The sequence below is a fragment of the Vitis vinifera genome, chromosome 4 (assembly GCF_030704535.1).
Source record: "Vitis vinifera cultivar Pinot Noir 40024 chromosome 4, ASM3070453v1".
NCBI classification, from domain to species: domain Eukaryota; kingdom Viridiplantae; phylum Streptophyta; class Magnoliopsida; order Vitales; family Vitaceae; genus Vitis; species Vitis vinifera.
The window spans coordinates 2,975,168-2,996,100 of record NC_081808.1 but is presented as its reverse complement, the minus strand read 5'-3'; the positions used below and the strand labels follow the sequence as shown (position 1 = coordinate 2,996,100).

The 20,933-nt window shown below is 35.8% G+C and overlaps 3 protein-coding genes across 3 annotated transcripts; all 3 read right to left on the bottom strand.

The window, feature by feature from the left end:
- Window positions 1-1,888: 1,888 nt before the first annotated feature.
- Window positions 1,889-5,020, bottom strand: LOC100247576 (L-gulonolactone oxidase 3). The gene is made up of 3 exons (XM_010650206.3): window positions 4,169-5,020; window positions 2,942-3,197; window positions 1,889-2,852 (listed from the first exon to the last, which is right to left on the bottom strand). The coding sequence occupies exons 1-3, from the start codon at window positions 4,856-4,858 to the stop codon at window positions 2,020-2,022; spliced, it is 1,779 nt and encodes a 592-aa protein (XP_010648508.1). The 5' UTR covers window positions 4,859-5,020; the 3' UTR covers window positions 1,889-2,019.
- A 1,967-nt stretch (window positions 5,021-6,987) lies between these two features.
- LOC100252675 (U-box domain-containing protein 25) lies at window positions 6,988-9,722 on the bottom strand. The gene has a single exon (XM_002281417.4). It carries the CDS (start codon window positions 8,183-8,185, stop codon window positions 7,151-7,153), a length of 1,035 nt encoding a protein of 344 aa, XP_002281453.1. The 5' UTR covers window positions 8,186-9,722; the 3' UTR covers window positions 6,988-7,150.
- Window positions 9,723-9,817: 95 nt separating this feature from the next.
- On the bottom strand, window positions 9,818-19,419 carry LOC100264673 (uncharacterized). The gene is made up of 12 exons (XM_002283976.4): window positions 19,242-19,419; window positions 18,977-19,104; window positions 18,791-18,853; window positions 17,600-17,721; window positions 17,057-17,172; window positions 16,161-16,971; window positions 14,632-15,363; window positions 12,285-12,506; window positions 12,051-12,146; window positions 11,759-11,953; window positions 11,459-11,572; window positions 9,818-10,253 (listed from the first exon to the last, which is right to left on the bottom strand). The coding sequence occupies exons 1-12, from the start codon at window positions 19,343-19,345 to the stop codon at window positions 9,993-9,995; spliced, it is 2,964 nt and encodes a 987-aa protein (XP_002284012.1). The 5' UTR covers window positions 19,346-19,419; the 3' UTR covers window positions 9,818-9,992.
- Window positions 19,420-20,933: the final 1,514 nt, after the last annotated feature.

Sequence of the window (20,933 nt, the reverse complement as noted above, 5' to 3'; positions counted from 1 at the left end):
ACGAAAAGTTATTATAAAATAAGTTTGAAATAAAAGATAAAAATAATTTATTTTTTTTATTTTTTATTTTTTATTTTTTTCAAACTTTTGGCAACAAGCAAAGAATGGATCCCAAGCACTACATGCGATGTGACACCAGCCATAGACAAGTGATGGGACACCGGACACCAGCCATAGGGGAAGGCCAGAAGTAACAAGAAACCTGATCAAGTCTGCAATTTTCCGTGATGGCCAACCACTGGATCAATGCATGTGAGCACTGGCATCATGATTATGTCCATTTTCCACCTTTCTTAAAAATTCTCACTGTCAGTACGCTGTTCATGATCAAAATCGCTATACTTAGTGAACATTTCATGGGAGTTAGAATGATGTTGGCACCAATTTCAGGACCAGAATGGGATAGGATTGGATGGGAAGCCAGGAAGCCATTGACTCCATCTGTAAAGGTGTTTAAAGCAGCTCTACCATCATATTTGTACCCAAATCATATGAGTTTTAACCAGCAATTTGTCTGTAGAACACAACAACTCTTATCAAAATGTGAAAGCGGAAATTAATATGCAGTTATTGGTCATGAATTATTAACTGCATTTTGGAGCGTTCTAGGCTTATTTTTTGGTGCCCTAGTTTCAATTTCTGCAGCCCAACAAAATAACTATGGCAAAATATGGATAGTGAGGTAGGATTGAGACAGTGACCTTTGAGTCATTGGATACCATTCAAACAATTACCCCTTGGAGATGGCACCAAACACCCCCACAGAAACTTTTTCTACCTTTAGTTGTGAATCTTGAGCTTCCAATTAATTTGATGATTTTTGCTTATCCTTGGGAGTCTTCCGCAGGAACCACATGGAGGCTAACCGCATGATCTTGACAACCATCCTATATATGATCAGGTCCAGTGCTAACCTCCCACTCTCACACCTTTCCAATACAGGGAAGTCACCAAGCTGTCAATCCATTTCCTTTTCAGTTTCTGGGTATGAGATTGATGCTTCTAAGAGGATATTCTTTTCCATCTTCATGTGTAATCATCTGTTCCTAATTGTGTAAACATTGTCTGTTCTAGACCCAATCAACTCTCACAATTTTAGACGTGTTTTAAAGTCACGAGAGTTATTAGACCAAATTAAACATTTTAAAGTTCGTGAGGGTCAATAAACTCAGTGTCCGCATGATTAAGACCAAATCGTTGCACCATCCACCATAGGTGTTAGTCCTGGGTGTTGACCTACAGTGTCATTGCATCAAAGCAGATGCCACGGTGGCATGGCATGGATGGTCGCTAGGGATGTAACCCCAGAGCAGAAAATGCAGCAAGCATGCAGTGTAGGAACTTCCCATGGTTCTCCATCCTGCTTGCCTTTTTCTTGTATTAGAATGAAATTTTTGGTGAACTGAAGGCTTTGTAGATTTAAGAGAAGGGGAGGGGTTACCGCTAAATCAACCAAAAAGATTTGCAAAATGAGTATGGTTCCATCTCCAGAAGCCAATTAATTCCATTGGGTCAGTCATTTTTCTTTGCATTTTGGGTAATAAAATTTTATAGTTTCCTGGTTACCTTCGTGGCATGCACGTTTACACAATTAGGCATCACATCTGTATATGATATTGTTTGAAATTCTTTAAAGAAAAGTTTGTAATGCGAGTGAGGTGGCTCCAGCTAAGGACTCACTGATTTGTTAGTCATCCTTCTGATGGTTTGTGAAGCCAAACACATTCCACTCGCTTTGGTATGATTATTTTTTGTCAGAGACTTCTAATTATTTTGTGTTGATTGCACTGATTTAATTGGGACTTCTATTCTCATTCTAAGATCCTTTTCCTTTTTTCTTGACACTAAGACTGCCCTCATCTCATTTTGACTATATGGATCATTAAGATTTAAAACGAATTCAAAACTTCATTGTTAATCATTCATATTGTCCACAAAAATGACTTGAGACTGATGAAATTAACCTCAGTTGCATCACTAGCTATCAGCACATTTGATCACCTACTATATGACACAAAATCAATTAGAAAATGTCCATGCTATGGAAGATGGTGAGTACCTGCAGACCCTAGCTTCCTTGTAAACAAGCCCAGTTCTGCAGAAGTACCCTTTCTCCGGGCTGCAATGGCGGTCTCCTGAACATATGCATTGTCCTTCCAAGGCGCATCCATCCCCTTTCTCTGCTTCTTTCCCAAATAGTATAGCCTCAGACCAATCACTAGAGAAAATGTTCTGAGGATCAAGTTGTTTCTTGGCTGCAACAAACTTGTTAAAATTGGGATACTTTTTCTGCACCCCCAAGAATGCCAAGTTCCTATTCTTAGCCCAATGTGGCTTAGCCCCATACTTGAAGAATGCCATTTGCTCCACTTCTTCCCACACATCTTGGTTCAGTCTTGGAGTTGAAGCATTGTCTGCGCGGTAATAGTTGAAGTCTACTACCACAGAGTCCTCGGCTTGTCCTAAGTATGCCCCAGAAGCCTTGATGAAACGAATCAAAAACCCGTTATACATATCCACCCCACAAAAGTTATCGATTTTTAGTTCTCTCAGTGTCTTAACTTCACGGATGAATTCAGCGAATTTTGTAGCTGGGAATATGGCCGTTGTCTCATAGAAGAACAGGCCGTTGATTCTTGGATCCCAAGCACATGTGATATCAGTCCTAGTTGAAGGCGAGTACAGGCAAGAACCAGAGGTCTGCATCTTCCCTTGATGACCCACCACTGGATAGCCTGTGAAGATTAGGTTGTTGTTCTTCAACCCATTGGCCACTAGTCTCTTATAAGCCAAAACTGTGGATGCCGTGGCACATTTTCCCCTCACGCTTCGCGAATTTTCCAGTGCTTTCTCTGTGTTTCTCGGATTATTAGCACTAGTTTCACATGTTTATGGAACTTGAGATACCACATAGATATAAAAGAGACGAAAGAATATATACCTGCTGCTCGAAGCAATTTGGAGGTCAGAATAGAATTGGATTGAAAGCCCAGGAAGTCATTGATTCCATCACCAGATGTGTTCAGAGGAACTCTATCATCATATCTGTACACAGCTGTGCGTCTTGATGGATACCATGTTATGTCTGCAAATTCATGTTTCTTTGCATGGTCCATGAATTCATCTTCAAAATGAGCATCGTCTGTGAAGTTATTGGTTATGCTTCTTTTGAATCCTGGCTCCAGTGACAATTTCACCTAGTATGTAGTGATTCATTTTCATATTTAATTGGATTCAATGTATGCAAAAGAAAAAAATTTGTAACCAAAAAAATAAAAAGTATTAAGGATGGAAAATTGAGAAATCCATTGTCTTAATTAATCCTTGAAATGAGAATTTATAGCTTTAAGCTAATTTTATGGAAGACATAATGAGGGGTAAAATATTAAGTTACAACCCAATGGATATCCATTGAACTTCTCATCTTGACCGGTGAATATGCTCGATGAGTTTTAAGGTTACAAACAAATAGAATCATAATATAAGGATACAAATAAATAATACTTAGGTATAGAGTAGTACAATTTGATTGACGATACTTTTTGCATAAGGAAATTAGTAAAATTTTGATAAATAAATATTTAATGAATCAATAACCTTGCTTAAATAATGAAATCATATGGTCCCAATTTGGGCCGATGTACAAATAAATACACTAAATACATAAAGATAATAATATTTTTAGAAACTCTTAAGGGCTTGATTAAACAATAAACATATAAAAAAATAGTAAATAAAAATTCATAATCCAATATTGAGTAACCTTTACATGTCTATTTTAGGCTTTTAGCTATATTTTTATTTATATATTTCTTCTAGTGCAAGTTATATACAGAAATATATCGATATCGATAAATCAGAAATAATAACTTCTTTTGTTTTCAAGACTCAAGAGCATTGTGTTGTAAGAGCTATAATACACAATGATACAAATATAGGACTCAAGTGCCCTTGAGTTAACGTATTTAACAAGAGAAAGAGAACATCATATCACAGTTTTTAAGTGTCCATTTAGCATATCATCAAGGCTAGTGGGTTCTCCATCACAAATGAAAATGGGAATCCATTAGATTTCAAAAAGGGTATCCGGAAAATAATCAAGCCTCATTCACGCAATTAAATTAAATTAACCAAAAAATTGATCAATAGGATCATGAGTACTACTGACCTTAGAGATGGCGCCCAATATCCCCATTGAAACTTTTGCTGCATTGAGAAGCGGATCTTGAGCTTCCAATCTGATAATCTTGGCGAATCCTTCGGATTCTTTAGCAGGAACCACAAGGCTGAGGCCAACAACATGATCATGAACCGCCCCACCTTTCCCCCACCATGAGCTCCCATGAGCTCCAGTACTAATCAGCCCACCAACACTTAACCCCTCCCAATACGGCGCCGCCACCAGGCTCAGCCCAGCCGCTTCCACTCTATTGATCAGATCCCGGAGCCCCACCCCGGAGTCTGCAGTCACAACCATCTCGGCGGTATCAATTTCAATGGTAGATTTCAACTTGGCTGTGCTTATTAATACTGCATTTCCAGAATAATATTCCTTCCCAGGACAAGCCAGTTTCGGTATCGTATGTGAAAACCCACTAACAACTTTCACCTTCTGCTTCTTCTGATTAGCCTGCGCCACTGCCAGCCTCATCTCCTCTTCAGTTTCAGGGTACGCAATGCTCAGAACCCGACAATCCTTTCGATCTCCCCACTCACCGTAGGAGTTTCTCAGGATGCAACCAGCACTGCCGTTGCACTGCACCGGTGACGGCGGCGGCATGCCATGGATGGGCACAAGGGCTGAACCCCACAACAAAAAATTCAGCAAGAAGCCCAGCAACCACCCATGATTCCCCATGCCAAGCCCTGGTTTTTTCTCGTCTTGGAATGAAGTTTTGGTCAGTATAAGCTAGGAAGGGGGATCATACAGATATGAAACTTACTTGGATTGGAGAGCAAGATATAAAATATGGGTATATAAAAGTTAAAACCAGTTTTGTAATGCAAGAAACAAAACAAGTATTCCCTTTGATGGTAGGCTTGTTGGCATGATGACACCAGTTGGCATTATATTGATATATTCATATTTTGCATTTTTTTTATTTTTTATTTTTTTTACTTTTTGAAGGGCAGTTGGATATGTGAGGTTGCTCCAGCTAAGCAGTCCATTAACTTTTTTCAAGTCTTTTGGTTCATGGATTTGAATCATATCCTATCCCCTTTCTCATTAAAAATCGTCTTTATGAAAATCATTTACGGATGAAAATTTGTTGAAGACTTAAATACAAGGATTCCTTTTGAGGTAGGGGGTGTTTGGTACATATGAATTAGGAAATATTTTGTTTTTATTCTAATTTTTTGGTGAATCAAAATGAATTTGGTAATTTTATTTTAAGTGTTTAGATAAACTTAGGAATTCAAAATTGAATAAAAAATAAATAAAGGGGATTGTTATTCGCAACATCCCTTTTGCTAAATGTAACTTTCAACATATTAAACTTAAATTTTAGTTTATTAAGACTGTAAATCACATACGAAATTCAATCATCTAATGACAATTTTCGGGTAAGATTTATAACTTTCATTTTTTTTTATAAAGCAATATATATATTTATCAAAAAAAAAAGTTAGTGACCTAGGTGGGGCTTCGACGTCCTGGGAGGCGGCAGTGGCGGCAACGGTTAGGGTTTGGAGTAGGGATTGAAGTCGGCAACCACCGACGGCAGTGGTTGGGCTAAATTTTTTGCTTATAATAATTATAAAAATCAAATTTTTTTTATTGTTTATTGTTTAAAGAAATTATTTTGTTTTAAAATATAAGAAGAATAAGAAAAACAATTGAGTTTGAAAAAATAAAAGATTGGGACGTGGGGTGAGGGGTTGGGTGGGTAGAGATGAAAAAGAAGATAAAAATAAAAAGAAAAATAATGCTAAAACGTGGGGTGGGGGTTGGGGAAAAAATAAATAAAAAAATAAAAAAGGGGTACAATTGAGACGTGAGGTTAGAAAGGAGAGAGGAGAGAGAGGGGAGAATGAATAAATGAGGGTAGTTTATAAATGTAAAATGTTGTATTAGTAAAAATAGTGTTGTGAATAGCAATTGGAAAAATAAATTGGCAATAATATCATTACACAATGATTAAAATTTTTTTTTTATTTAAAAAATAATTTTTGAGAGTTTTCCTATTATTAAATAATAAGACTAAAAAAAATAGTCTTTTCATGAAATGAAGAGGTATCAAGCTTAATAAATGGAATTTAAGGGTAAAATAATAATTTTAAATTATTTTATATTTTTATTATCATATGAATGAGTCACAATATTACTTATAAGTGAGATTTGATTTCAATATAATCATTTTTTATTTCATTCCTACCTTTATAAAATTTATCCAAATATGAGAACGAATGAGGGAAAAAATGAGATGTGAACACTCCCATTCCCCATTCCTACTTACCGAACACCCCGTAATAGTATGTGTGGTTAGAAATAATATATGTCATATTAGTTTTTTGTTGAATATTTGTGTTGTAATTGATATTTTATAAATTATTTTATCAAAAATAAATAAATAAAGTTTTAAGATAAGAGATGGGCATCTTTTTGCCCAATAATAAGAAATTAAGTTATTTATTTTCTGTATTTTTTCTTGTTTTTTATATTTTTAAAAATTTTAGTGGTTGTTTATTGTAAAGTTTTTTTTTTATCATTAATTGATTTGTAAAGAATTTTAAATATATTGTTATTATTTAGGAAATAAATGACCTAGCATATATTCTTAAACCTAGATTTAAGAGGTGGGAAATGCATAGAAGGAATTGATGAATAAAACAAATAAAATTTTTGGATTTCATAATGAGAAATTATTTTATTTTGAAGAAAATATTTTCAAGAAAGAATATGGTTTGGTACTATCATTAAAAAAATAAAATAAAAAAATAAATAATTTCTTTAATTTTATTTTTGGTAATTAATGGAAAAGAATATATAAGAGAGATGATAGGGTAGGATGGATTCATAAACAAAAGTGTACAAGTGACTACTCATTAGAATTAATTGATACATAAATTACGTTATATTTACTTAATAACCGTTATAATCAGCCCTAACAACCGCCAGGCTCCACAACGGCCAAATCCCCATCGCTCATCATCCCTCTTGGGTTAACTCCAGTCGTCCATTCTCCTGAAGTGCCCTCAGAAGTTGAGCCCCCTTCCTCTTCCCTCTCGCGCTGCAATCGCCTTGCAGCGCCAACGCCACTGCACGCGCCACTTCTTCCGACGGCGGCGCCTGATCGCCCGCCCCGATGTATATCACTGCCAGTATGCTAATTGCGCACTCTTTTCCTCTACCCGCCATGCTCTCCATCATTGATATCATCATGGGCACTGACAGCGCGTGCGCCCGTAGCTCCGCTGCCCCCTCCGCCACCGTGCACATCAGCTCCAGCGCTGCTAACGCCCTCTCTGCCACCGCCCCCTCCATCTCCGACATCGCCTCCACGACCTCAGCCACCGCCCCTGCCTCCACCGCCACGTGCCGGTTCCCCTCCGCCAAACAAAGAGCCAGCAGCACTTTCGTCGCCGGTCTCGCCCCCGCCCTATCTTTCAAACACCCCACCACCCCTCGCATCACTGCCGCGGGGCACGCTTCTTCTCCACCGCCGGCAGCCGGAACAAGTGATCGTTCCAGTAACTGAAGAGCCGCGAGTTTCTCCACGTCGGAGCCGGTGCTGAGCTGGAGCTCCGCTACGTGAAAGAGCTCCTCGAGATTGGCAACGGCAATGAGCGGCGGAGACGGCGGCGGGTGGTCGGTCTGGGGAGAGATTTGGGTGTGTGAGGGATGAGATTGTGATGGAGGTTGGTGGTGGTGAAGGATAAGGGAGTTTGGGAGAGGGAAGCGCCACTGGGTGAAGCTTTGGGAGGTGGAAGAAGAGGAGGATTCAGAGTCAGGTGGGGGAGGAGGGTGATGGGGAGGGGGAGGGGGAGGGTGAGGGTGAGATTGCTGGTGGGAGGAGGGTGGTGGGGGTGGAGGAGGAGGAGGGGGAGTGGGGAGAGAAGAGAGTGGGAGAGAGGGAGTGTTGGGGGTGGTGGGGCTGATAACGGACTGGGTGCAGTGGCTAAAGAAGCCGCAGGAGAAGAGTGGGCGAGGCGTGGTCTTGAGCTTTGGGTGCTCCGTTTTCATGGTGATTTTCTAAAAAGTAAGGAAAGTGGAGAGTGCAGAGAAGGAGAAGAAAGATAGTGGGTTGGTAGGTGATAGCGGTAACAGTCAATAGTAATACTATAACATCAACTCTGTACGCAGAGGCAGAGAACCCCTCTGCTCACTTCCGCAGTAACGCATGGACTTTTTCGCAAAAAATGCCCCTCTGGTCCCCTTCCCCTCCATCCCCATTCCAACCCATATTAACATACTTCGACAAAAAAAAGGACAGGGGACTGCTATTCTTTTCCTCCCTCACTGCTAATCGAATCTTAAGTCTTAACCACCTTTTTCTCTTCTTCCCTCCCTCGCTAATAATCCAACCTTAAGTCTTAACTACCCTTTTTACATTTAACTGCATCTTAATTATTATTTTACCACATTCAAATTTCAAATACCCCTTACAAAATCCTTTTTTTTTTCTAAATTCTAACTATAATATGGATATAAATACCCTTTGTAATTTTTTGTTCCAAAAACTAGTTTGTATAATTGACTAAATGTATTTTTATTAAGGTCTAATTCCATACTTCAATAACATGAGGGTTTAGGGATTGTTTTATCCCTTTTAATCAAATATTATTTTATTTTAAAATGATTCAAAAGAGAAAAAAAGAAGCCAAAAAAACAGCCGCAATGGATATCCGGAGGTAAAACAAGGAAAGGGGCGCAAAACAGCAGCTCATACACGTGTCAGTTGTTTTTTCCCCAAAAAGAAATATTAGAGTTTTTTTATAGTTAATTTAAAAAAAATTAAAATAAAAGGAAAAGGTTGGGCGCAGGAGGACATGAAAAGATGAATCACAGTTCACATGATACTTAGCAGAGAGCAGAGGGCGTCCGGGACTCCAAACAGACAGGGTACGACACCTATACGCCCGCCCACAGTGACAGTCGGCCCTTCACCCTTGTCATAATCTTCAATTATAGAGTTCCCTGCCACCTGTCACCACCACCCCCACCCCCTTGGTAGATGTTATTATGGATCCTTTAGACCACACACTGAAAGTAAAGGCCAAATTTTTCATAATGGCACTGTCTGTACCCCACTTGTAAGTTGTAACCTGATCAAGAATATTTTTTATTCATTGATATGGGCCACGCTCATCAGTTAGTTGAGCTAAGATGTAAGAACCTCCCACTGTAGTATCGTACACGAGGGGTTAAAGACTTCGGACCTTAAATTTTGAATGGAGGTCCCCGGGGGCATCCAAGTTGAGGATCAAAAAAGGAGATAACCTTAATAGGTTTCGAAAAAAGCTTTCTCCTAGTTCCAGCCAATTTTGTTCCTAAACAAACTTGACATTTTCATAAACATTATGCCAGAAAGACAATCCCCGCATAAGGGCATGGCAACCATTCAGCTGAAATATATAGCTTTCCTCTACAGTCTCCAACAAATTGGGTTCTGGCTCTGAATTTTCCAGACCATATTAGGCCAAGAGTTCTTACATAGCCATCTTCCTTAAGAGATCATTAAGGAAAAACTACTTCAGCTTGGAATTAGAGAACATGATATGAATTAACACTGCAGACAGCCTGTTAAAATTTTGATTAACTTAGGAAAGGTAATGTGATTTTTTTTCTCAAACTTTCAGATTTACAACAATAAAGGGTACTAAATTTAAATATTCCATAACAAAAAATTAAGAGTGACATAAAGAGAAGGCATGCTACAAAGTCTATGTAAAATTACAAGTTAGGAGTGAACCTCCACATCTAAGCAAAATCAAGATGTAACCTGATGAAAAAGATATCAGTGAAAGATCGACTAGAGAAGAGATTTGAGTTACCTCCACTTCTCTTGCAGTTCCTTCCTCTCAGACAAAATCCATGTTACAAATATTGCCGCAACCAATGCAACTATTGTAATTAGAAGTAGAGCATAGCTGAAATCATCGGTAAGCAAATCATACGTCCGTGAGGGTGCAATCCGGGTGAAGAACAGATCCACTCCATAAGCAAAGACAAGGGTAGTTGACTCCAGCTTAGCAGGTGCTGTTACTATGCCTCGCAGACCTTCTACTTTAAGGTTGTGTGTCACATATGACTGCATAAAACACAATACACCAGTATGAATGAACAATCAGTAAACAGTCAACCAAATAAAGAATGTGGCCCTAAAATGATGATTACACCATTGAGCTGCCACAATCTAATACCACTATGTTTGGAAACAAACAGATTTTTTATCTAGGAGCTTCTAAACAAACTGAGTTAACTAGCACTGGCTTGAGTGCACCTGACATTTATCTCAAGGATTGTAAGCTGAACCCATCCCTCAAGGCTCAAGGTACCAACAAAAGTGGGATTGGCTCATATCATTGGCATTTATATGAAGTAAAACATGAAACAAATGCAATCATATGGAAAATATACAACACTTAAAACATGTATTCATTTCTATTAGAATGTTAGCAGCAACTTTTTACCATCAGTTAACTAATCATTTTGGACCCAAAAGGGGGGGGGGGTAAATAAATAAATAAAAATAAAAAATAAAAAAAATAAATCTTGCTTTCCATATGAAAATATAAACATGATTCCTATCACTTTCTTGAAAATGCACAAGAATTCCATAATTCTTATTCTTGATAACACAGTATGCAAGAACCATAGCCAACATTTAGCAGTACTAGTGTATCAATGACCAGTTAGTCCAATGAATGTTAAGTCAGAAATTCATAACTCTGTATCGGTGTTTTGGCACCGATCGATGGGGCAACCAGCCCGTGGAATGATGAGGTGAAGCACTGGCATGGATTGGGTTTGTCACACACCCAACCCCAAGATGCCCTCAGGTGCATGTTTTGCTAAATGACCTTGGTAAAAATCAGGCCTGAACCCACACTCAAAATCAATCTGATCAGTACTTGGAATTCTTAATATTTTGAAGTATTTTCTCAAGATGAACAGGTTGCTGTTGGTTACAGAAGGTTCTGTAATAAATGTTCTGGATTCATGTTGTGTGACTCAGACCCAAGTACAACTCCACCAAACATTGCCTCTTGAGAACTCTGCTTACACCCCACAAAGACCGTTAATTACAAATAACCAGGGCATAAAAACTTGTACAACCAAAAAACATCTTATGGCCAAAACTTTGAAGGATACAATTTGATCAAATAAAGAACAGTTTTTTTACTAGAATACAAGGAACAAGAGACTAGTGAAGAGGATAATATTGTCAGTGATTTCTAAAGATCATAACAGACTGAACAGTCAAAACAAAACAAAGAAAAGTGTGCAACAGACCTGAGGAATGATTGGCAATGAATCTGTCAGAGGAATGATTCCTTCTTCTCTCTCAGATTGTGAAGGATTAATTGTTCGACGAGGATCCAGATAACGCTTATCAAGTGCCAAAACCTGTAAAATGTTAACCCCCACTTAGAAGTAACAAAAAGAGACGATCCATATGAATCAAGACGCCATTCCAAAATCCCCTCTTAGGAAAAAGAAAAAGAAACCAGAACAAAACAAAGCATTAGAGAACATGATAGAAAAACAAAACAAAAAATCAGCAAGCACTCAGAGTAAAATGTTTTTTTGAACCTGATCGCCAATTGTACCAATAAGGAGCTGCTTCGATGTTATACCCTTGGCAGTTGATGTCACTGCCATTGCTTTCACAGAATGGGTAAAAAAATAAAACTGTGATTTCGTTATGACCTCAGGTCGAGAATATGAAGAAACAGGTGAAGTAAGATTATGCTTTCCAAGAACAAGCTTCCACACATCTTTGTTATCCTGTGCATGGTATTCAACGCAAAGAAATTGATTAGAATGAAAAGCACAAAGTATAATGAGATACATGAAATGCATGAGTCAAATTCATGGGGTATACCGCCCGAGACTGATCATAGATCTCAACAACTGACATCTCATATCTGTGTGCTCTGAGATTAAAATAGTGGTAGACGACCCAGTTCTCACTAAAAACCTTCACAAAGGAGAGCATAATGGAATTTAGTAGTGGTAAACAGCACCACTCATAAGAGCCATGTCAGAGTATAAATGCATATGGAATTTACTTTTCTCATAACAGTAACAGGCCATGAAAGTAAATAAGAAAACTTACAGCATGGACAGGACCTTGTGTACCATGATGAGTCATGCGGTATATTATACGGCCGGTTACAGTATCAATAAGATATACAACCAACCATGATTCCTCTGGCGTAACTGATCCAATTTCACCAGTGGCTTTGGGTGCAACAGTGGCTACAAAAAGAAGATTTTTCGATACATACTTGTACATCACATCCTGATCTGTTATTACCTTAGCTTGAGTATGAACCACCTGGAGAACACAGGTTACAAGAGGTTCCACAAGTTAGCAGCAGCAGCAGCAAAACACAAATAAAACCTAAATATAATAAATTAAATTAAATTAAATTTAAAAAAAAAAACAATCAAGAGATTTTTTTTCAGGCAAATAAAAATAATAAAATAAACTCCCATGTACACAACATGTACAAGCATCAAACAACAACACAAAACAAGACCACTACAAACCTAACCAATCTCCATACTGTCAACAAAGTCCAAAAGGACAAACATGGAAGCCCAAATCCCCACCCAACAACCTGGACAAAATCTTATTGCCAACTGATGCAGCAGAATATGAGAAAAATTTTCAGTGATCCAACCAAACTTGACCACTGCTTGCCTTCAAAGCTTCTCCTACTATAGTTTCCAAGTGATCCAAAATAATAATAATAAAGAAAGAAAGAAATCATTGTAGGACTGCAAGATGGTTCAACTAAAATACTCAAACTTTGGTTCTGTAGTCCAATTGATTTGATGATATCCAGATCTAGTAAAGTATAAACACTAACAAGCATAACACTTTACTGGACCTTATTTAGTTTTACACCAAAACTCTTACACTCAGAAAACTAGATATGCTTAAATTCCAGGGATAGTAAAACCTTGCATTCAACAAAAGCTAGTTCTTCACATTTTGACGAACTTGAACACTCATAAAACCACAATCTACATTAACAGATAAGCAAAAGAAAATGATACAACTTTGCATTACTTGAGGACATAAACAATGAAACCGAATAGAACATCCAGAAAATAAAAGAAGATCCACAGCTCAAGGGTAATGCTTGTAACTAGATAGATTATTTACAAGGGGATTAAGTAGTTGAAATGTTCCACCAAAGGCCAATGATAAGAGATTTGAAATTGAGAGGAAAGGCCTTGTTGCTCAAGCATCAGTAGCTTCTTCACAGGTATGCCAGTTTTCTCAATCATAAGCAATCCCATGTCTCAAGTTAACCCAAAAAAAATTATTTACAAAATGCAGATAATCTGAAAAATGTGACGACAACCTGAGAACTCAACACTTACAAAAAAAAATTACAAATCTTTGCTACATTTGGTGGGCTGAGTAGGATAGGATATATATAAATAATATCATTTCTAATAAGATATGGTAATATCTTAAGATATTATATTCAGTGATATATATTATACTATGCTCAAGTTCGGTTTGTAGAAGGATTAAAAAATAGAATGGAAACCATATTGCATCATGATGGTAACAAATATTATAGATGTGTTTATCTGCATGTTCAATGAAATCTCTCTCATGTTTAGTATCATTTGGAAATCATTATATAATTAACAATTTAATAAGTATTTTTTCTTTCTATGTTAATAATACTCATGATTAAAATAAGAAAATATTATTTTATGGTGTTAAATACATAAAAACATTTTGTATATTAAATAATATATATTAGTATTATTTAAGTTGTATTATACATACTTTTTTATTCCCTTTTTCAAACTAAAAAATTAGTTTTTTTTAATCCTTTATTTTATTTTATTTTATTTTTTAATAAGTATTTTTTCTTTCTGTGTTAATAATACTCATGATTAAAATATTTAAATAATAAATAAGAAAATATTATTTTATGGTGTTAAATACATAAAAACATTTTGTATATTAAATAATATATATTAGTATTATTTAAGTTGTATTATACATACTTTTTTATTCCCTTTTTTAAACTAAAAAATTAATTTTTTTAATCCTTTATTTTATTTTATTTTTTTGCAAAATAAGTAATACAAAAATTGAGGCAAAAAAAAAAGATGAGATTAATAGTGTAAGAGATATGTACATCCCATACCTCAACTTAGGATGTAGCAGGGATAGAAAAAAATATGTCATATAAGTTATCATATCACTTATCATATAACATGTTTAGTTCAATATGAGATGTGATAAGTGATAAGATAACTTATCTTATCCCATGTTCTATCCAATCAACCGAACATGACCTAAATCTTCAAAAAAAAAAAAAAGAAAGGGAAAAGCAAAAAAAGAAAAGAAAACAGAAATGACAATTATCAATTTGAAAAAGACTAAAGATCAGACACTTCAAGGATTTAATTAGCAAGAATTATACCTCATTCAATTTTCTTGTCACAGTTGCAAGAATCTTTTCTGACTCTGATGGGAATACAATTGACCACAAATCCCTGGTGTCAAAGCAGTATTCATCACCTTCTTGAAGAATGCAATTGCTCTTTAAAGCATGCCCTCTGATAATGCCATTTTCAGCTTCAACTGAATACCAATATATGTTGGGTAACTCATGTTGGAAGATACCAATAGCCTCAGGAGTTCTTGGGTATAGATGTGCATGGTGATCAGTATCTATAATTAGATGGAGGCGCTGTTCTCTTGAATCTGTGAATGAAAGGGGAATAATTCGTTCTATGGAATGAGTGAGAAACAATGAATCAAGTTCCTTCCCTGTGTAAGTGTCAACAAAGGAGAGAACACCTGGTGCATCTGAACCAAGTCCACACCTGCCAACTACAAGAACAGATGGATTTTCATCCATCGCATGATGATGGGGAACTTGCCACTGATACACATTAAGTCCAGTGGGATATGCGCAAGCTTCTGAATTATGAAGAGAATGCAACAAGACAGACCAGACAACCCGTCCGTCACCTGTGTGCAAGGCAAAAAGCTTCCCTGCTCTAGTAAGTACAATGAGCAACTTTCTAAAACCATTGTGGTCTCGGGTCATTTTGCTCTTTTCAGAGCTTTTTAACCTCATTCCTTGTATGGCTATCATATCCTCAGGGCTTGCAAGCATCAGAGTTCCTTTAAGCTTCAGCATGTGTCCCTTCCAATAACAGAACATATCAAAAGCTCATTGCCACCATAGAACCAGTCAAGAAGATGCATTTTTCAATTTCAAGTGATGAATACAGAAAAGAATTATCTTGGAAAGCAACAAGATATCCAGTCGTGTAAATATCAATCATATATCCTATTATCCTTCATTCACAGGTACTTAATTTCTTAAGCAAGGTATACTTAAAATTCTTGTTCAATAACTGTTTAAGGTATTATCTTCGAAGAATATGATAACAGAAGGTGAAAAGAATACAATTACTTCATTACCTTATATCTTGTTTTCCAGAATTTGTGCATGTGCACCCAAGATTTGAAAGTTTCTGTCCTTTTTTTAAACAATGTTCAGAATGCATTTGAATTTTCCTTTTTCTTTTTCTATTTTCCTGACAAGCATTTAGAAGACATTTGAATAAGTACAGAAAAGAGAGAGAGGATGGAAAAAAAAATCCTTTGGTCTAAAATCCATTTTAAACTTCAAGGTTCACAACAACTATCAAGAATGGTGGTAAAAAGCTTTTGGTCTAAAATCCTTGTTAAACTTCAAGATTCACAACAACCATCAAAACTTTAAGATAATCAAGTCCTCATGGCTAAGTCAATCGACAAAGGCACAGAATGATAGTTATCACTTGTCACTCTTCGGTGGTGTTCTTTTGCACAGAAAGTGAGATAAGAAGTAAATTGAGTGACATCAGTAGCTAGAGAGTTTGTGAAAATGTGATGTCTCCAAATAATGAAAATACAGTGGAAAATAACAATAAAAGATTTCTATAAGGTTCATACCTTCAGCCACTCAAATAAATTGTGTTCCACTTTAGCCACAGATACACCTTCCTTTTCTACGGGCAATTCTGATGCTGTTACATCTATAATTGAGGCAAGCCCATCCTCCCTACTCCAGACAATCTCACCTTGTTGTAGTAATAACAGTGAATGATCCTCCATGACAATCAAGGCCCTAAACCCATGAGACCTGTCTGTCCGGATATAACTGTTTATGAAAATTTTATGCACACAGCCCCTTTGGTGGTCCATTCTAATGCTTTCCTTGAGCAGATCACCATTCCAGTCATTAACAAGCTTGACTGTGAGATGAATCTTGTTACCTCCATGTTCAACTAATCCAAAAGCTTGTTGGCCCTCAGAGAGTGCCAGAGCATCACTAACAGCTGCTGCTGCATCATTAATTTTCTCCGCAACCTCCAGTTTGCCCTCATCTGCTACTCTCACAAATACCATATAGTTATCGATTTTTATCATAAGCATCCCTGAAAGCTTAGAAGGTAACATGACAGCCATCCCAAACGAATCTCCAACAAGATTTGAAATATGTGTTTGTTGTAAGCTGATTTCTCCATCCAGAAAACTAATTGATATTAAAGAGGACCTAGTGGCATCTAGTGCCACAAGTGTGTCACTTGAAACTAATGAAACTTCCCCACAAAAGCCACCAGGAAATGCTGCACTACGGTGCTTCAGCACTTCACCATTCCTAACATTAATTTGATATGCATCCAACTGAGACAAACCCACAAATCCTACAGCATATATCATATCACTTCCAAGAGGGTGAATTATCTGTTGAACCTCTAAGCTGCAAACAAGGTAAACAGACAATCCATCAGTCACAAGACAATCTTAAGAATAACTGGCCGAGTAGAATTTCAAAATTTTCAAACCTTTCATCCGCAAAATCCTTCTTCCAAAGCACCTCACCATCTATGCTTGAAACAGCATGGAGACACCCTTTTCCAAAAACAAAGATCACATTGTCCTTGTCAATTTTCAAATTTGCCTGCACAATGCTGCCATATTAATTTCATATTCAAGGGAAATTTTATAGAAAGCTTTTTTTTAACTGCCCAGCAGTGGGTTTGAACAGAGGTCAAGGAAATCCAAAAGGGTGTGAATTAAAGTAACAGAAAGGGAGCAAAAAAAATGCTTCAGCAGAAAATGTAATCCATCTGTGGAACTACAGTATTTGATTTTGTTGACTAAACATTATAGAAGATAGCTTCAATGATGGAAGCAATAACTTTGGATTCGGAGCGTGAACTGCAGTAGGAGAAATAAGCTTGACATGAAAAACCACATAAAATGTTCCACAAATTATGGCACACCGCCACACGCATGGGAGACAGGCACAGAAAAAAGAACAATATCTAGATAATACAACATTAACTTTCATTATCTTTCACTTAAGTAAAATGTTAGCAACTTACTGACACTGATAATAATGATTTTGATGGCTTTGGGCCCTGAAGGAAAGACTCCCACACCATCTGGCCATCAGGAAGGTTCCATGCTCTTAAAATACTTCCCTCTGACGAAAGGGTAATGACATCTGAAAATATTATATAGAACCTTCAGACATTTAATCAACTACTAAGTTGACATTAAACCTTGCGATATTATAATTGACAATGCACATTGCCTTTAGGGCTAACTCCTAAAGGCAAAAACAATATTGTGACAAAAATTAATAAGAAAATATGCATTTCAACCATGGTACAACTAAATAAGTTTTGATGAACTAACACTGAAAAACTACTAAACCTCATCAAGTGAACAACATAGGCCACCATAGATGACACCTACCGAAAAGAAAAACCACTACAGATGGCACTTCATGTACTCAATTTTCATTCTATTTACACATTAAAAAAGAAAGTCACAAAGTAATTCCATAATGTCCAATAAGAGTTCTGAAACATTTAGAGTCAACAAAAGAATAAGAAAGCCATTTGTTACGAGTTGGATTAATGATTATCTTATTCAGGCAGTTTGCTTTCATTTTAAATGTTCATCTTAAGGCTCAATTAAGCTTGTAAGGCTAAAAACAAATTAGCCAATACACATCATTTTTTAGAGTAAAATTTTCATTAGAAACATGCTTTGGTAGCCATGAATGCTTGGAGAAGATATTCCCACCCATATGGTAATCACCCAACAGAAATTCCTCACAAACACGTACTATTTCTGCATTGCCATGATTATATCCAAACCCAGATAGAATACATTTATATGAGTTTAGATTTTGTATCAATTAGTATGCACTGAACAAAAATAAGGCAATGTAGATGAATTTCTCCATAGCCAACCATAATTTGCAAACCTCAAGAACCTTATATTGATTTTTTTTATAGGCAATAAAATGATAACATTGTATAAAAAACACCAAAGTACAGAAAAAGTATATAACAGGATAGAAAGGCACAGCCAAAAAAGAGAACCTTTTATTGATTTATGCAACATAACCATCATAGATAGGACCATAAACCTAAGGTTTCAAAACTTTTAAAGCGATCTTCTCAATTCTTTACTCTTCCATGACCGTTCTAAGGTAACGGATTGCAGGTATACACACAATCCAACAATATGAGAAGGCAGATTATAGATATGAACAAAATTACATTTGCCAAGGGCGATATCAATTTCATCTACCGCATCATTGGGCCCGAGCACATGCCTCCAAACTGCACATAACCAAACCCAATCAATATCCACTTCCAAATCAAAATCATCAATTTGAATCCACCAACCATGCAAACCAATTCAGAATGACTTTCGGACTTCAATTGACACTGAAAAAAACTCACAAATATCCCCACGCCGGAGATCCAAAGATGCGATGACGTTCTCCTCCGTCGACACCACCACGCGTTTCCGTCCGGCCTTTTGAGTGTGGAACACGGCGTGCTTCACTTTCCCGATGTACTGTTGATGCCTGCAAACAATGAAAGAACAAAAATAAAATAAAATTAGTGAATGGAATTCACAAATTTTATCAGAGTGAATATGATGAAATTCGAAGATGATAGAGGAGATGACACTCGATTTGTGAAGATGAGGGTGGAAGCTAACCAGTCCATGAGGCCAACTTGGTCCTCATAGAGGGAAAAACTAGGGCTTGGCGATGATATCAAGACTAAGAGAAGAAGCAGAAAAACCCTAGTCGCCATGGCCATGGCGACTCTCTCTCTCTTTGCCTCCACAGATCTAATAACTATGGCGTGGAATAGTTTAGATTAAGGGCGGCCCGGCCTCGCTGTTTTTTTTTCCCCTTTATTCACTTTTTAATTTTTTTTTATTTATGTAATTGTAAATAATTTTCCACTCCTAAAAATTTTATTGAATGAAAAATAAATACTAATCTGATATACACTGTTATATATATATATATATATATATATATAATTATTATTACGATTTTTCATAATTCAAATAATAAATTTCTAAAATACCCTGCTATTTGATAATATTTAATAAAATTATCAAAAAAAAATAATTTATCATATTAATTTCATAAAAGTATCTTACAAATAAATATATTGTACATTTTTATTATATAATATAAGATACAAATCATTTTAAAAAAAATCGAGATACTTAAGTGATAAATAAAATATTTCTAATTCTCTAATTCATAGTGATTTTATATCTCGTATTATATAAATTCACTCGTTTTCTAATATATATTCAATAAATTGAATAAAAAAATTATTAATTGACATCAACAATACAATAAGAAATTTAAAAAATTTAAAATACAATTAAAACAAAAAAAAACTTTTAAAAAAATTTAAAATAAAATATTGACTTTTATTGTATTTTTAACTCTTTCCCAATATTTATATTTTCTATTAAGGTCAAAAAAGTGAAAATTAATATTTTATTTTTATATTTTTAACTTTAAAGTTTTTTTAGTTTTAATTATATTCTTAATTTTTAATTTTTCTTATTTTAATTCATTCTCACGATAAAAAAAAAAATATTGTCAATTGGTAGATTAGGAGCATAGACTTATAAAATAATTTGAATTTATCTCGTATCTTATAATTGAGCAAAACAATGACCTTTTGTCAAAAAATTCTCCTACAATGATGTGGACATCAAGAGAGAAAACATCATCAATTTTTTTGGCAAAATGTCTAAATATTGGTTGGCTCTTATATGATATTCCCAATAGAAATCCACTAAAAATTTATGTACTTCTATGCCTTTCACTTCAACCCCTACTTAAAAATCCACAATGCAAGGTAGATCATAGATGACTCTGCCCAACCTGCAATCATTTAAACAATACACCTCTTGGCTTGTGATTAATTTTTGTTCCACCAACCTTTTTTTACCCAAAATCCCATTTGATATTTTCACCCTCGTATTCTTTAAAATTTATTTGATTGAAAGGGTCATTGAAAACCCGAACTTAAAAATTTAACCCTCCATCATTTTTTTAGCTCACTTTGACAAAAATGTTATGACTTTTTTCCTATAAAAACAATTTATTTAAAAAAATAACTATATAAAAATACTTGAAATGACAATGGACATTTATGTTAAAAATAAATTATTTGATATCAAATATATTTTTCAAACTTAACCTTAATCAAAGCAAACACTGATATGATATTAGCCTTTACAAAACCAATTAAAGACTTTGAAAAAATTATTTAGTCGCTATCAAATAGAACAAAGTTTCATGTTCATGATGCTTTATATTATAAAATGTCCATAGTAAATTTGATTAACTTTAAAGATATGTGTCGAAATGGA